Source organism: Rattus rattus, chromosome 12 (genome assembly GCF_011064425.1).
Source record: "Rattus rattus isolate New Zealand chromosome 12, Rrattus_CSIRO_v1, whole genome shotgun sequence".
NCBI classification, from domain to species: Eukaryota; Metazoa; Chordata; class Mammalia; order Rodentia; family Muridae; genus Rattus; species Rattus rattus.
The window spans coordinates 65,650,456-65,669,431 of NC_046165.1; the positions used below are offsets into that span (position 1 = coordinate 65,650,456).

At 41.3% G+C, this 18,976-nt stretch overlaps 1 protein-coding gene across 1 annotated transcript in view; it reads left to right on the forward strand.

Moving 5' to 3' along the window:
* Positions 1–18,976, forward strand: part of LOC116913192 (protocadherin-15-like) — a 299,819-nt gene that overhangs the window by 258,342 nt on the left and 22,501 nt on the right. The window contains 2 exon segments of the mRNA XM_032917385.1: positions 278–583; positions 3,863–4,087. Of these exon segments, the coding sequence (XP_032773276.1) occupies positions 278–583; positions 3,863–4,087 (531 nt within the window).

Below are 18,976 nucleotides of genomic sequence, written 5' to 3' on the forward strand. Positions count from 1 at the left end.
CAATAAAATTACATGAAACTTTCCATTTTTATAACGCTCATTTTCTCTGACATAATATATTACCGTCTAATGGTATCGACTTATTTCATTTTCGCTAAGTATTATAACTAAGTTACAGGTTATTTCTTCTCACGATTTTGACTGCAAAGTTGGGCCTTTATTATCTTTTTAATTTTACCTTTAGAGGGGAAAAGAATGCTTGGCTAGAAAACATGGCACAGTTTGCCAGCCGTGTGCCAGAAGCTGTCATGTGAAGCCTTTGGTTTCTTCTGTTTAGGCAACAGACCCAGATGCTGGGATAAATGGCCAAGTGCACTACAGCCTGGGGAATTTCAACAACCTCTTCCGCATCACGTCCAACGGGAGCATTTATACAGCCGTGAAGCTGAACAGGGAAGCCAGGGACCACTATGAACTGGTTGTTGTGGCAACAGATGGAGCTGTACACCCTCGACATTCAACTCTGACATTGTACATCAAGGTGTTGGACATTGACGATAACAGTCCTGTTTTTACCAATTCAACGTACACGGTTGTTGTTGAAGAGAACCTGCCAGCCGGGACCTCCTTCCTTCAAATAGAGGTGTGTGGACCAGCATTAATTCCATGACATCTGTATTATAAGATTGGCTGTGAGGGGGAAAAAAACATCGAAGTTTAACTATAAACATATGATGATCTCAGAACAGCTTAAATTCAGATGAAGGGTAGATAATCCTTATTGTGGGTTTTTTTTTTCTTCTTCTGTGAAAACCTTCCTCTGGGAGGCCCCATAAAATCAAAAGGAGAAAGTTTGCAATCATAAGAAACACCATACATTTGCAATATATTGAATGATATATGGTTTTTGTCACATTGACAATGCAAAGGAAAAGCTGATTTTCTCAAAAAAATATTAATTTTTTCAAGTGTCCTCCACATCTATCAGAGGGCTCCTGCAAATAATCATATATATATTTATATATACATTTATATACACATATATACATGTACATGTGTTCAAGTATATGCATATATGACATGTATATATTCACACATACATATATGCACATGAGTTGATATACATTTCCCCATATAATTTATACACACATATTATAACTCTTCTTAATTGAATTCTCATACTGAAACCTTCTTTTGCACAACTGTAGTATTATCAGCAGCCTCTGACTTTTTAAAATAATAGTTCAGGTGCACCTATAAATCTCAATTTTTGGAATAGCCCATTTGTTTCTGACACGGAGTGTCTGTGACGCTTATGACAAAGAAGTAAACCTCAGTATGTTGATATCTCACCTGCAGAGTACAACTTGAATTTTTCTGTCAAGGATTTCTTGATACACCTCAACATTCAACTAGGTTATAGGCATGAATAAATCAAATTAAGATGTGTGCTAACCCATAGAGAACCATGTGTCCATTTCTTCATCCATCTACCTCTTCAACAATCATGCATCATTGATGCCCAACTATAAATGTCACTTTTATTCCCTCAGATGATGGGATGAGATGAGTGCTCTACCCAACCTGTATGAGTACATGAGTTGGGCTATACCCAAAACGTTTGTCTACTCTAAGTATCTGTAGCCTAGGACGGGAAGCTTCTAGCCTCCATGTAATCTAATGTTCCAAGCTGACTGATTCAATCCAGCTTCTCTTAGCTCCTGCCTGATTGCTCTCCTGGACCTCATACTAACTTTGGCAATGAGTTCTAATCTTCTGGAACCTTCTCGTTCTCTGTCTTCACCTTTGTCTACCTTGTTCTCTTTGCAACTTGTCTCTGTAAAACTGTCCTGGTATAACACACACACACACACACACACACACACACACACACACACACACAACATGCCACAGGGAGCTGGGCGTATCTAATCTCTGACTCATTCTGTCAAAACTTTCTGTTTCATCACTTTGCCCCTTATTTAGATATCACTTTCAAACATGGCTGCTCCTTCTACAAACTAACCTTAGCTTCACTGTTAGGGCTTAAAGGTAATGTTCGAAGGATTGTATTCTAGCCAGATCATAATGTAATCCAGGGCATGTCTGCTTTCAGCTGAATCACAGCTTTGCACAGGATCCCTTGCCAGAGCAGCTGTGTAGCTGGATGAAAATTACTCTACACCCAACTACCTATTTTATCTTTTGCTCTATTTTTATTGTATATATATATATATGTATATATATTTATTATATTTGGATATTATAATCATATCATTTCCTTCTTTCCTTTCCTCCTTCTAAATATCCTCAATACTTCTTGCTCTTTCAAATTTATGTCCCCCTTTTCCATCAATTGTTACATACATATATGTTACATATATATGAATATGTATGTATATATACATATATATGTATATGTGTGTGTGTGTGTGTATATACATTTTTTTGGTAATGCAAAAGTATCAAGATGGATACACAACCTCTAGAGAATTCTCAGTCAGCTTTGTTCGACACCCAGCATTGCTAGTCAGGAGCAAGGACCTAAGTATCTAAGATATGCTTTCTGTACAACCTTGAGTGGTTTATTTTTTTTTCCTGCTAGAAAAAAGCTACTTTGCCATTGAGAAACAAGTCAGCTACCAGACAAAGAGAGAAACAGAAAGGATTATTCAAGGCCATGTAAAAATAAAAACAATCAAAATGTCAAGGGGGGATACTGATTGATGTTCAAGGTTCTAAGGAGCCAGAAGGCATCGTGTTCTGTCACAGCATTTGGAGGATTAGATTGCTGTCATTTGAATCTTGAATGTCCCCCAAGGCCCATATACTCAAAGCTTGGTCCTCAGCCTGTGGAATTATTACATGTTGGGGCACAGAGAACATGCCCTTGAAGAAAGAGGAACCCAGGCCCTTCATGTTCCTCTCCGTTTCCTGGCTCTCATGGTACAAGACAAAGCTTCTGTGGTCCTTGTTTACTACCACGATGTGCCGTGCCTCCACATACCCACACAGGGCTTACTAACCATGGACTGAACCCCACTTTATGAGTGACTTAGCAGAGGAATTTTATTACAGTATCAGAAAGATGACTAACAGTGTTGGTCAAAGACAAAGTGGAAACAGGAGAGTTTTCACGGGGAAATGACACAAAATCCGTGCTTTGACTGGTCCACTCTACTATGATGCCGTAAGAGGAGAACAAGATTGGCAGCTAAGCACTGTGTACGCAAATGCGGGCTCATTCAGTAGATCTAAAGCTCTGAACTTCTGTTCCTACAGTTCTGCTCCTTCTAGCAAGGAGCTTTTGCCAATCTGTGCCACAGAATGTAACAGCCACTCTACTTCCACAAAATAACAAAAACAAATAAAACCCATCTTTTCATTTGGGCTCCAACTCTGATCACCTTTGGATGCTACATCATCTTTCCCCTTTTATTTGAGTATTTTTGTCTTATTTCTCTTCCGGGCTATGGTATTTACACCTGAGTTCATTTTATTCTCTTCACTGCACCTTCTGCATAGTGAGTGCTTGACAGACACTGGTCTAAAGGCAGGGAAGTGCAGGGGAGAAGCCTTCATAAATATGTTACCTCATCCTTCCAAGGCACCCTTCTGAAATGCAACTGTTTCCATATTTCCTTATTTTCCTTGTGGGATTTTAGAACCTGTGCATGTAAATCACTCCCTCAATATTTCCATTCAAAAATATCTCGTGTTCACCATCTTCTGTCTGTCCATCATCTTCCATCTGTCCTTTCTCCTTTTTTCTGTTTCCCGTTTACTGATAAATGACAAGTCACGTGTCCCTTTCTTATCACCAACTCCATGCTGCCCAAGGTACTCATGCATTTCCAGCAGCCCTCAGTCCGCTTGTGGGAAACCCTCTGATGTAACCGTCCTTCTCTCTGACCTGTCCTAGGCCAAGGATGTTGATCTTGGAGCCAATGTGTCCTATCGGATCAGAAGCCCAGAGGTGAAGCACCTCTTTGCACTGCATCCATTTACTGGGGAATTGTCTCTTCTGAGGAGCTTGGATTATGAGGCCTTTCCCGACCAAGAGGCAAGCATCACGTTCTTGGTGGAGGCCTTTGATATTTATGGGACGATGCCACCCGGTATAGCAACGGTCACAGTAATTGTGAAGGTAAGGAACCTGGGGTGACTGCCCTCTTCTCTCTGTAGGCCATGTCTGTCTTTTGAAACTCATGGTGTATTCTTAGAACAAGCCATAGGGACTGAGTGGGATAATGACTTATTGATGTGAACTACTTCTGGAGACTTGCAAAATAGGCCTACAAGATGGATTTTAAAGACACAATAAACTAATTTTTGAAGGAATGCTAAGAGTCTTCTGCATGCTGTGGCTGGTCAAATCAGAACTTCATTTTGATACAGTACGGCCCACAATCCATAGCAATGTGGATATTAACATTCTGAGGTTAAAAAGAGAGAAAGGCATACAGAGTAGAGATGATGAATTCATTGGCCTCAGAATGAATGAGTTGAATTGGTAATTTCAAGACTCTGAAATAAAAAGGGCTTCAGAGACAGGTGGGTTCTGGATCAACCTTTGATTTTTTTCTGCACTGGAGCCAGGCTTACCTTCCTGGTGGATAAGAATTTGTCTTGACTTCCAGGTATGGTCATCATCACAACCATTGTTTTAGCAAAAGGGAGGCAAAGACAGACCCTACAAGAACAATACCAGCCTGGTCTGTGTTGTTAAGTTCTAGGGTTTGTCTACACACTCTTGGGGTAAGGAGAAGTTGTCATGACAGGAAAGTGGATCCAGATCACTCAGTGAGAGTGACAAAAAGTGACAAAAATGGTCAAGTACACCAAAATCACACCTGAACCAGATGGCAAAGCTTGCCTTCCTTAACTTAATGCTGTGGTGGGCCTGAGTCCTTAAGCATTAAAAAGAGGAAAATAGTCCAATTCTTACCGATATGTGTAGATATAACTTTATTTGTCTGATGTAATTGTCGTCTCCCAGGCTCACTGCCTCCATCTGCTAACCTAGGCCTAGTTCTGGAAGCTTCCAGCCTCTGTACAATCTTATCTAGGCCTAGAATGTTTTCAGCCTCTGAGACTTACTACGGAAGAAGCTCACCCTTCCTAGCTCTTTCTGAACTCTGGCTGGCTGGTTCAACTCAGCTGCTCTGGCTCAAACGCCTCTCCAAGCTGACTGATTCAATCTGACTCCTCTCTGTTTCTCCTCAATTGTTCTGCTTGGCTCCCTACTACCTTTGTCAATCTGTTCTGATCTTCTGTATCCTTCGCATTCTCTGGTTCATTCTATCTTAACCTGTGTCTAAATCATTCTTTCTCTGCAACCTGTCTCTGTACTAACAGCCCCAGTAAAAGCTGCCTCCTTCTCTCTCTGTACTGCCCCTCTAGCAGTTCCCTTCTCTCTCTTCTTGTGAGAGTTAGTCATATCCTATTCTGTCAAATCTTTCTCTGATTCTTCACTTTGTCTGCCATTCAATTAGACATCACTTTCAAACATGGGTGTTTCCATCTACAAACTAACTTCACCTTCACTCTTTGGGATTGAAGATGAGTACTAAGAGTGTGCCTGTATTCCAGCCAGAGGGATTAAAGATGTAATCCTAACTAAAAGCAGGTTCTTTCATTAAGTAGCACAATCTCAGGTTTCACAGTGTGGTCAAATATCCTGCAACAGACATGTGACAATGGAAGACGCCTTTTATTTCATGGTGCCTTCCTGTTCTCTCCAGGTTGAAAAATAGCTAATCAAATGTCGCTGACTTCTCTCTGAGGAGTAGCGAGTGGTAAAGGTCAGAGCTCCCCAAGAGTGGAGTTAGCTGCAATGGTTTTTAGGCTAGACTGATACACATGCAAGTAGTCATAAGAAATCAAATCGGAACTAAATATATCAAATTGATTGGGACACAGTCTGCTTTGATTTTTATCTATGGAAGAAGTCAGTAGAGACAAACTGGATTCAAAATTATTTTTTAAAAAGCAGAATAAATATATGTTTTTTATCATCCTGGCTTCCTAGATAGGTCTTCCTCTTCCCAGTCTGTTCTTCGTTGCGATCCATGGGTTCACTGAACATAACACACAGCATCTAGAAGGGGTCCAGTCACTGTTAAATTTAGGATCCTCTAAATTGAAAGGATGCTGGACTAATCCTGTGCCTCAGTCCTTTGTTTTATTCAGAGAAGTCGAGTACGCCAGTGAATAAATCTGCCTGGTCCAAGCCATGTACTCTGTGCATTTGAAACAAAACCTCTCTAATAATTATATACATGATCAACGTCACTTTTTCTTCGTTTTTTTCCTTATTTATACAAACATAATAAAACTTCATGGTGTATTTCTGAAGGTGGAGGGTTACATTTTTTTTTCCTGGCAACGTCATGTAGGATATGCAAATTGAAACTTTACAACTCTCCCGTACACCACTGAGGACGACGAAACGTCCCCACTATTCCTAACAGGCAAGTAGACTACAGGTCCCATTTCTCTACTACTACAGCCTCCCCAAACTTGCAGAGTTTCTGTGGTTTGTTTGCGTCTATCCACACTGGCAATCCATCCTGATGTAATTTCATAGTATTTGAGGACGAGATAGTTGTCCCACAGTCACCACAGGGAGAATTTCTTAAAGATCCTCTCTTTGAAACATCTGAACAGAGGCATGGTTTCTTTTGTAAAGAAGAAAACGAAATTGCATTTAGTATTGAGCTCATCTAATATTTTAAACCTTGGTAAATGTGTAGATCGAGGGATACTTGGAAGAACATCTATCTACATGACAAACAAAATAAGAGTTTACAACAAATGCAGGTTAAAAACTTTTGCAGGGACAAGTTCCAATATCTAAACCAACTATATTTTAATATTTAGTTATATAATATGTAATTGTATAATGTCTTATACTATCATGTAAAATCATAAAAACTATATTTTGTTGTAGATTTGGAGAGTACCCTTATTGTATGGGAAATAGTAAATTATGTACTATGAGTAAAAATCAAAAACAAAACTCCAAAATCTAAAGAGTGAGATCCAGTATGATATCCTGCCTTCCAGACTAAGTTACAAAGCAGGCCAGTTCTTAGAATCCAAGATATATAATTTAATTATAGAATGACATAGTTGCACAGCCAGAAGGAGTGCAGAACAGAAAAGCTGAATGTGTCCATAGACAAAGGACATCTTCAAGGGACGAGAGTGTTTGCATGTCCCAGAGTGCTCCGTGGGGCAGGAAGAGCTAGACAGAGGGTCAGCAATAAAACATTGCCCTTATACAGGATCAGGTAGTGGCAAACAGTGACTCTTAGAAGGACCTCATGTTTTGTTCTTTTGAAGGACTTTCCTCCAGAACAAAATATTGCTATGCCGCTGAAAATAAACAAGACATTAGCTCTTCTAGAAGGAACCAATGCACAAAGCCACAGCACCTGAGGGCCACAAGTAGAGCCCTGGCTTTGATTTAGACATAGAAGCCATGGCTTAAGGATGTAGCCTGGGCAGAAAAGGGGCAGAACCTCTACACACTTTAAGACTAGCAACGGCCATCACACCCTGTCTAAATGATGTCATTTGAGCAAAACGATAATTCCATATGAACAACAATGTCAACCAACCAGAGCTTCCAGGGACTAAGCCACTACCTAAAGACTATACATGGACTGACCCTGGGCTCCAACCTCATAGGTAGCAATGAATAGCCTAGTAAGAGCACCAGTGGAAGGGGACGCCCTGGGTCCTGCTAAGACTGAACCCACAGTGAACGTGATTGTTGGGGGGAGGGCGGCAATGGGGGGAGGGTTGGGAGGGGAACACCCATAGAGAGAGGAGGGGGAGGAATTAGGGGGATGTTGGCCCGGAAACAGGGAAAGGGAATAGTAATAGAAATGTAAATAAGAAATACACAAGTTAATAAAGATGAAAAATAATGAAATTATTGAAATATTGAATGTTATTTGCTACCCGTGTTCACTTCCTCCTCTGGGTAGCCAGATGGATCTGGACCGAAGGGAGGGAAGGTTAACCAGGGGGCAGAGCTGGACCTTGGTCAGTGAGGCAATAAACACCTAGGAACAGCTTCTGAGCACTGGTTCATTTATTGGGTGCGAGGGGTGTTTATGTTCTGGGAAGGTGGCCAGGGTCTCTGGGGCAAGGTTTGAGTGGAAACTGATCAGGACAGGGGTGTTAGAAGAGGCTTCATCTGAATACTCAGGGGCTGCAGAGTCAGGGGAAGAGAAAACCTTATAAGGTCAAACAAGGAGGGGAGCCTGATAACTGTCAGAGTAATAAATTCCTGCTAGGGTTGATGGTGGGGGAGCCGGCTTTATGGTACCAGGTTGGGAGTGTGAGGAAGCCAACTCCTTCTGTCCTCCTATCTGAGGCATCTGTGTTTGAAGCTTCCTTGACCCTTCCTCCATAACCCTGGACCATTACAGTCCCACAGTTATTCTTAAAATGGACTAAATGTGTGGGGCTGGAGAGATTTCTGCATGATTAAGAACATTGCTTTTGCTCTGCCAAGAGGACTGGGGTTCAATTCCTGGTACCCACACAGAAGCTCACACCAAACCTGTAACTCCAGTTCCAAAGATCCAATGCCCTGTTCTTGCCTCTGCAGGCATCAGACATGCAGAGACACATATGCAAGCAAAACACCCTTACACATAAAATATAATTTAAAATAATATGAATGAAATACTGTATGGTGGCCTTCCAGTATCTTTCTTCTTCTCTCTGCTGGTCAGTGTCTTATTAATGTGTTTCTTCTAATGTATTGGCCATCAAGTACATTAAAAAGCTGAACTCACAGGGAGACATGATTTGAGCTAAAACAGATAATTGTTTCAGCCACTTCATATTCTATCAGCCTAGACTGAGGACCAAAATGTCACCTGTTGCCTCTAGACAAGAGGAAGCCAATAAAAACATACACACAAGTTGAATTGTCTCCTTACCTGTGGCAATTACATGGGCCTCTTGGAACTCTATCCATAGTATGTGGTAGTTTCTGGAAATCCTAAGAAAGTACCTTTTTGTAAATATAATACAGTCTTTTAACATTCATTGATTAGCACTTTTACTCCTAATTAAAAAAAAATCTCTTATCACGGTTTACAAGCTCTAACCCACTTTCAGTGGGAGTGAAGGAACTGTTAAGATCTCATTCCCGGGAAGTCCCACACCCGCGGATCCCGGCCTGCAGCAGCTCTCTGCTCCCAAAACCCGTGGGAGAGAGACCTCACCGCCTGGTCAGGTGGGCACTCCTGAGGCCGCAGAGCAGAAGAGACCACCAACACTGCCCACCCCTGCCCACATCCCTGGCCCAAGAGGAAACTGTATAAGGCCTCTGGGCTCCCGTGGGAGAGGGCCCAGGAGCGGCAGGAGCACTGCCTGAGACACCGCCGGAACCTGAAGGAAACAGACCGGATAAACAGTTCTCTGCACCCAAATCCCGTGGGAGGGAGAGCTAAACCTTCAGAGAGGCAGACACGCCTGCGAAACCAGAAGAGACTGCTCTCTGCACACATTACTGATTCCAGAGGAAAACACCGGAGGCCATCTGGAACCCTGGTGCACGGAGGCTCCCGGAAGAGGCAGCGCAGATCTTCCCAGTTGCTGCCACCGCAGAGAACCCGTCGCAGCACCCAGAGCGAACTTGAGGCCTCGGGACCACAGGTAAGACCAACTTTTCTGCTGCAGTGACCTGCCTGGTGATCTCAAGACACAGGCCCACAGGAACAGCTGAAGACCTGTAGAGGCAAAACTACACACACGAAAAGCAGAACACTCTGTCCCCATAACTGGCTGAAAAGAAAACCGGAAAAACAGGTCTAGAGCACTCCTGACACAGGCTTATAGGACAGTCTAGCCACTGTCAGAAATAGCAGAACAAAGTAACACTAGAGATAATCTGATGGCGAGAGGCAAAGCGCAGGAACACAAGCAACAGAAACCAAGACTACATGGCATCATCGGAGCCCAATTCTCCCACCAAAACAAGCATGGAATATCCAAACACACCAGAAAAGCAAGATCTAGTTTCAAAATCATATTTGATCATGATGCTGGAGGACTTCAAGAAAGACGTGAAGAACTCCCTTAGAGAACAAGTAGAAGCCTACAGAGAGGAATCGCAAAAATCCCTGAAAGAATTCCAGGAAAACACAATCAAACAGTTGAAGGAATTAAAAATGGAAATAGAAGCAATCAAGAAAGAACACATGGAAATAACCCTGGATATAGAAAACCAAAAGAAGAGACAAGGAGCTGTAGATACAAGCTTCACCAACAGAATACAAGAGAAGGAAGAGAGAATCTCAGGAGCAGAAGATTCCATAGAAATCATTGACTCAACTGTCAAAGATAATGTAAAGCGGAAAAAGCTACTGGTCCAAAACATACAGGAAATCCAGGACTCAATGAGAAGATCAAACCTAAGGATAATAGGTATAGAAGAGAGTGAAGACTCCCAGCTCAAAGGACCAGTAAATATCTTCAACAAAATCATAGAAGAAAACTTCCCTAACCTAAAAAAAGAGATACCCATAGGCATACAAGAAGCCTACAGAACTCCAAATAGATTGGACCAGAAAAGAAACACCTCCCATCACATAATAGTCAAAACACTAAACGCACAAAATAAAGAAAGAATATTAAAAGCAGTAAGGGAAAAAGGTCAAGTAACATATAAAGGCAGACCTATCAGAATCACACCAGACTTCTCGCCAGAAACTATGAAGGCCAGAAGATCCTGGATTGATGTCATACAGACCCTAAGAGAACACAAATGCCAGCCCAGGCTACTGTATCCTGCAAAACTCTCAATTAACATAGATGGAGAAACCAAGATATTCCATGACAAAACCAAATTTACACAATATCTTTCTACAAATCCAGCACTACAAAGGATAATAAATGGTAAAGCCCAACATAAGGAGGCAACCTATACCCTAGAAGAGGCAAGAAACTAATCATCTTGGCAACAAAACAAAGAGAAGAATAGCACACAAACATAACCTCACATCCAAATATGAATATAACAGGAAGCAATAATCTCTATTCCTTAATATCTCTCAACATCAATGGCCTCAACTCCCCAATAAAAAGACATAGATTAACAAACTGGATACGCAACGAGGACCCTGCATTCTGCTGCCTACAGGAAACACACCTCAGAGACAAAGACAGACACTACCTCAGAGTGAAAGGCTGGGAAACAACTTTCCAAGCAAATGGTCAGAAGAAGCAAGCTGGAGTAGCCATTCTAATATCAAATAAAATCAATTTTCAACTAAAAGTCATCAAAAAAAGATAAGGAAGGACACTTTATATTCATCAAAGTAAAAATCCACCAAGATGAACTCTCAATCCTAAATATCTATGCCCCAAATACAAGGGCACCTACATACGTAAAAAGAAACCTTACTAAAGCTCAAAACACACATTGCACCTCACACAATAATAGTAGGAGATTTCAACACCCCACTCTCATCAATGGACAGATCATGGAAACAGAAATTAAACAGAGACGTAGACAGACTAAGAGAAGTCATGAGCCAAATGGACTTAACGGATATTTATAGAATGTTCTACCCTAAAGCAAAAGGATATACCTTCTTCTCAGCTCCTCATGGTACTTTCTCCAAAATTGACCATATAATTGGTCAAAAAACGGGCCTCAACAGGTACAGAAAGATAGAAATAATCCCATGCATGCTATCGGACCACCACGGCCTAAAAGCTGGTCTTCAATAACAATAAGGGAAGAATGCCCACATATCGTGGAAATTGAACAATGCTCTACTCAATGATAACCTGGTCAAGGAAGAAATAAAGAAAGAAATTAAAACTTTTTAGAATTTAATGAAAATGAAGGTACAACATACCCAAACTTATGGGACACAATGAAAGCTGTGCTAAGAGGAAAACTCATAGCGCTGAGTGCCTGCAGAAAGAAACAGGAAAGAGCATATGTCAGCAGCTTGACAGCACACCTAAAAGCTCTAGAACAAAAAGAAGCAAATACACCCAGGAGGAGTAGAAGGCAGGAAATAATCAAACTCAGAGCTGAAATCAACCAAGTAGAAACAAAAAGGACCATAGAAAGAATCAACAGAACCAAAAGTTGGTTCTTTGAGAAAATCAACAAGATAGATAAACCCCTAGCCAGACTAACGAGAGGACACAGAGAGTGTGTCCAAATTAACAAAATCAGAAATGAAAAGGGAGACATAACTACAGATTCAGAGGAAATTCAAAAAATCATCAGATCTTACTATAAAAGCCTATATTCAACAAAACTTGAAAATCTGCAGGAAATGGATAATTTCCTAGACAGATACCAGGTACCGAAGTTAAATCAGGAACAGATAAACCAGTTAAAGAACCCCATAACTCCTAAGGAAATAGAAGCAGTCATTAAAGGTCTCCCAACCAAAAAGAGCCCAGGTCCAGACGGGTTTAGTGCAGAATTCTATCTGACCTTCATAGAAGACCTCATACCAATATTATCCAAACTATTCCACAAAATTGAAACAGATCGAGCACTACCGAATTCCTTCTATGAAGCCACAATTACTCTTATACCTAAACCACACAAAGACCCAACAAAGAAAAGAGAACTTCAGACCAATTTCCCTTATGAACATCGACGTTAAAATACTCAACAAAATTCTGGCAAACCCAATCCAAGAGCACATCAAAACAATCATCCACCATGATCAAGTAGGCTTCATCCCAGGCATGTAGGGATGGTTTAATATACGGAAAACCATCAACGTGATCCATTATATAAACAAACTGAAAGAACAAAACCACATGATCATTTCATTAGATGCTGAGAAAGCATTTGACAAAATTCAACACCCCTTCATGATAAAAGTCCTGGAAAGAATAGGAATTCAAGGCCCATACCTAAACATAGTAAAAGCCATATACAGCAAACCAGTGTCTAACATTAAACTAAATGGAGAGAAACTTGAAGCAATCCCACTAAAATCAGGGACTAGACAAGGCTGCCCACTCTCTCCCTACTTATTCAATATAGTTCTTGAAGTTCTAGCCAGAGCAATCAGACAACAAAAGGAGGTCAAGGGGATACAGATCGGAAAAGAAGAAGTCAAAATATCACTATTTGCAGATGATATGATAGTATATTTAAGTGATCCCAAAAGTTCCACCAGAGAACTACTAAAGCTGATAAACAACTTCAGCAAAGTGGCTGGGTATAAAATTAACTCAAATAAATCAGTAGCCTTCCTCTACACAAAGAGAAACAAGCCGAGAAAGAAAATAGGGAAACGACACCCTTCATAATAGACCCAAATAATATAAAGTACCTCGGTGTGACTTTAACCAAGCAAGTAAAAGATCTGTACAATAAGAACTTCAAGCCTCTGAAGAAAGAAATTGAAGAAGATCGCAGAAGATGGAAAAATCTCATAGGAATGCTCAGGAATTGGCAGGATTAATATAGTAAAAATGGTCATTTTACCAAAAGCGATCTACAGATTCAATGCAATCCCCATCAAAATACCAATCCAATTCTTCAAAGAGTTAGACAGAACAATTTGCAAATTCATCCGGAATAACAAAAAACCCAGGATAGCTAAAACTATCCTCAACAATAAAAGGACTTCAGGGGGAATCACTATCTCTGAACTCAAGCAGTATTACAGAGCAATAGTGATAAAAACTGCATGGTATTGGTACAGAGACAGACAGATAGACCAATGGAACAGAATTGAAGACCCAGAAATGAACCCACACACCTATGGTCACTTGATTTTTGACAAAGGAGCCAAATCCATCCAATGGAAAAAAGATAGCATTTTCAGCAAATGGTGCTGGTTCAACTGGAGGTCAACATGTAGAAGAATGCAGATCGATCCATGCTTATCACCCTGTACAAAGCTTAAGTCCAAGTGGATCAAGGACCTCCACATCAAACCAGACACACTCAAACTAATAGAAGAAAAACTAGGGAAGCATCTGGAACACATGGGCACTGGAAAAAATTTCCTGAACAAAACACCAATGGCTTATGCTCTAAGATCAAGAATCGACAAATGGGATCTCATAAAACTGCAAAGCTTCTGTAAGGCAAAGGACACTGTGGTTAGGACAAAACGGCAACCAACAGATTGGGAAAAGATCTTTACCAATCCTACAACAGATAGAGGCCTTATATCCAAAATATACAAAGAACTCAAAAAAGTTAGACCGCAGGGGAGACAAATAACCCTATTAAAAAATGGGGTTCAGAGCTAAACAAAGAATTCACAGCTGAGGAATGCCGAATGGCTGAGAAACACCTAAAGAAATGTTCAACATCTTTAGTCATCAGGAAATGCAAATCAAAACAACCCTGAGATTTCCCTCACCCAGTGAGAATGGCTAAGATCAAAACTCAGGTGACAGCAAATGCTGGCGAGGATGTGGAGAAAGAGGAACACTCCTCCATTGTTGGTGGGATTGCAGACTGGTACAACCATTCTGGAAATCAGTCTGGAGTTCCTCAGAAAATTGGACATTGAACTGCCTGAGGATCCAGCTATACCTCTCTTGGGCATATACCCAAAAGATGCCCCAACATATAAAAAAAAGACACGTGCTCCACTATGTTCATCGCAGCCTTATTTATAATAGCCAGAAGCTGGAAAGAACCCAGATGCCCTTCAACAGAGGAATGGATACAGAAAATGTGGTACATCTACACAATGGAATATTACTCAGCTATAAAAAACAACGACTTTACGAAATTCGTAGGCAAATGGTTGGAACTGGAAAGTATCATCCTGAGTGAGCTAACCCAATCACAGAAAGACATACATGGTATGCACTTATTGATAAGTGGCTATTAGCCCAAATGCTTGAATTACCCTAGATGCCTAGAACAAATGAAACTCAAGACGGATGATCAAAATGTGAATGCTTCACTCCTTCTTTAAAAGGGGAACAAGAATACCCTTGGCAGGGAAGAGAGAGGCAAAGATTAAAACAGAGACTGAAGGGACACCCATTCAGAGCCTGCCCCACATGTGGCCCATATATATACAGCCACCCAATTAGATAAGATGGATGAAGCAAAGAAGTGCAGCAGTGTAGATCGCTCCTGAGAGACACAGCCAGAATACAGCAAATACAGAGGCGAATGTCAGCAGCAAACCACTGAACTGAGAATAGGACCCCCCGTTGAAGGAATCAGAGAAAAAGAACTGGAAGAGCTTGAAGGGGCTCGAGACCCCATATGTACAACAATGCCAAGCAACCAGAGCTTCCAGGGACTAAGCCACTACCTAAAGACTATACATGGACTGACCCTGGACTCTGACCTCATAGGTAGCAATGAATATCCTAGTAAGAGCACCAGTGGAAGGGGAAGCCCTGGGTCCTGCTAAGACTGAACCCCCAGTGAACTAGACAGTTGGGGGGGGGCGGCAATAGGGGGAGGTGGGGAGGAACACCCATAAGGAAGGGGAGGGGGGGGGATGTTTGCCCGGAAACCGGGAAAGGGAATAACACTCGAAATGTATATAAGAAATATTCAAGTTAATAAATAAAAAAAAAAAAAAGATCTCATTCCCACTAAGGCCTTATGACCAGTGAAAATAGGCTGTGTGGTCATAGCGACTTCCAACCATGCACAGCTGCTGTCCCCACCCCGAGGAGCTACCTGCCATACACTGTATGATGCTTGTTATGTTTGGTATCTTATTATACCCTCAGAGAACTTTGAACTCATTCAGTTTTCCAAACAATAATAATTTACATCTTCAACATCTCAGATTTGTCTCTCAGGAATCTGTTAATAGTACACTACTTCTCAAAGACAGTAATCACATACACATCACATACACACATACACACACATCATTGGCAAATACCACACACACATACACACAAAACACATATACACATGTATACACACACCATATATACACATATACACATATCATAGGCAAATACCATACACATATACACACACGAAATATACATACATCATAGACAAATATCACACACACATACAGACACATACACACACACACCACATAAACACATATACACACATCATAGACAAATACCACATATACACATACACACATATATGCAAACACACATACATAAAAAATACACACACATACATACATACACACTCACCCTATAAACAAATAACTTTGGAAAACATGAGACTACCTAAAAGTTAACACATTTCTACACAGCAGAACTTCATATAATGTTAATATAGATTGTCTATTTCAGAGAAATAAAATGATATTTTTTGATACCAATAAAGAATGTTTGGTTCTGTTTATAAAGCCTTTCCTGGGACTAATCTTCCAAAGAATAGTATTTGAGGAAACTGCCTTAGGTGTTGGAGAAAACAAATTATTTGTATAATTGAATATTGAATGGGTTATTATCTTAAATATAGACATAAAGTCTACCTCTTTTCTGTCTTACCCATAACAAAAGAACTTTCTTAAAATCTTTAAAACCATGCAATGGTTAAAAATCTGTGGGTTCCTGAGACACCTATAGAGGATTGTCTAAAATTACCTTCAAAAAGTGGTAATTTGAATGTTATATGAGATTTTTCTTTTGTTCTGTTTTTTGTTTCATTTTGTATTTTTGTTGTTGTTTGGTTGTTTGGTTAGTTTTTTTGTTTGTTTGTTTGGATTTTGTTTTTTTCTGCAGAGTTTCCTGGTGTAGGCCCTGCTGTCTGGAGCTGGTTCTGTAGAGCAAACTGGCCTCTAGTTCTTTTTTTTTTTTTTTTTTTCATCTTTTTTATTTGGGTATTTCTTATTTTCATTTCAATTGTTATTCCCTTTCCCGGTTTCCTGGCCAACATCCCCCTAACCCCTCTCCTCCCCTTTATGGTGTTCCCCTCCTCATCCTTCCCCTATTACCACCCTCCCCCCAACAATCATGTTCACTGGGGGTTCAGTCTTAGCAGGACCCAGGGCTTCCCCTTCCACTGGTGCTCTTACTAGGCTATTCATTGCTACCTATGAGGTCGGAGCCCAGGGTCAGTCCATGTATAGCCTTTGGGTAGTGGCTTAGTCCCTGGAAGCTCTGGTTGGTTGGCATTGTTGTTCATATGGGGTCTCAAGCCCCTTCAAGCTCTTTCAGTCCTTTCTCTAATTCCTTCAACGGGGGTCCCGTTCTCAGTTCAGTGGTTTAATGATGGCATTCGCCTATGTATTTGCTGTATTCTGGCTGTGTCTAGGAATGTAGGCCTATAGTATCTTGGTTGGAGTTCAATATTCCTCAAAGATTCTTTGATATATATAGTATGAGAACATCGAGACTCAGGGGTCTTGTTGATTGTTTCCCAAGAGCATTGACTTCATGAAGGGATTAACTCACTAACAGATTATGGAGGAATGAAATAGGGAGGGCCTTTCTTTAAATTAAAGGGTCTCTTTTGCTTTGTTTTCTGGCCCCGGTAAAGTACAAAGCTTTGGTAGTTAATATTCTTCAAACTCAGAAGCATAACTCAAAATAGATCAATCCTTCTTTAATTTTCTTGGCTATTTTGCTGCAGCAAAAAAAGATTACAAACTCAGAATTTCCATCATCTCCTTACAAATCTAGGTGTCTCGGGGTTTTGATGGCAGTTATGAAACATCAAGACTAAAAGCAAGTTGGGGAGGAGAGAGCTTATTCAGCTTAGAACTCCCTTTCACAGTTGACTGTCAAAGGAAGTCAAGACAGGAACTCAAACAGAGCAGGATCCTGGAGTCAGGAGCTGATGAAGAAGCCATAGAGGAGTGCTGCTTACTGGCTTGCTCAGTCCCACACGGCCAGACTTCTCAGCTTGTCTTCCACATACGCTGGGATCCTAAGGAAATAGGCATTAGCAACTGTGGAGAAATGGACTTGCTAGTGAGGGCAGAAAGAAGCAGGTAAAGAGGAAAAGCTTTCATATACAAGCTTCCAGCAGAAGGTGTAGATTAGATTAAGGCCATGAGTCTTCCCAGCTTAAAGATCCAGGTTGGAACTGGATCTACCTGCTTCACATTACGTAAAAATAGTCTCTCACATGTGTACCCACCCTCCTGCTGCCTGTGCCTTGGACTACTGGATGCCCAGCCCTACCTGTCCTTGGGGGTTGGAGGTGGAGTAGTGAGGACTCAATTACACAGACTCGGGGAGCAGCAAGCTCTTCGAACACTGCCTCAAACTCCTTTAATACCCTCCACCTGCGCCCTCATTGGTCACAAGAAAGCATCGCTTCCTAACATCAACGCTCGGCTGGCATTGTCTCTGCCTGCAATCGTTGGTCTCTCAGGCAGTCCTCAGTTTGGTCCTCCAGCAAGAGATGCTTTTGTGGCTGCGCAGCCCCGGCATTTACACAGAAGTGAGCCCGCCATTCCCGCTACACCCTTCAACTCTGAATTCTAACTAACTCCAGATGTAGTCAACTTGGCAACCCTGAACAGCCATCCATCGCCCTCGACAGCTAAGAAAGAATCTTCCAGTGGCGAGTTTAGTTTTCAGAAACTGTGGAAAGATCAAAGAAATTGACTTGTATTTAAGAACGTCCCCATGCGAAGCAGGAAAATACGCCATTTGCCTAAAGGCGCGCACGTCTAGGCAGCACACCCTGGAGTGCAGGGATGAGAGGAGTCAGCGAGCATAACCCAAGAAAGCAGCAAGAAACAAGGCAGAAGACGGACCTACAGGAAACAAGAGTGTAACAGCTCCGGCATGGATTCTGGAGGCCAGGAAGAAACCTAATTGGTACAGAAAATAGAGCCAACTGCCCTTAACTGAGAGGAGTTGGAAGAGGGCAGGGTGGCCAGACAAGTCAGTACCCACGGCAGACGGAATTATCAGGAGCAGAGAGGTAGATCCACCCTGTTTCATATCACTGTATTTCTTGGGGGGAAGGGTCGGAGCTGAAGGAGATTTAGACCACAATTGATTCATATTTATAAAAGGTATCGCGTTGGTCATCTCTATATTTAGTTTCTGTGTTCGCTTTTTTAGCTTGTTATTCATTTATAAGCCGGCCAGCTAGCAC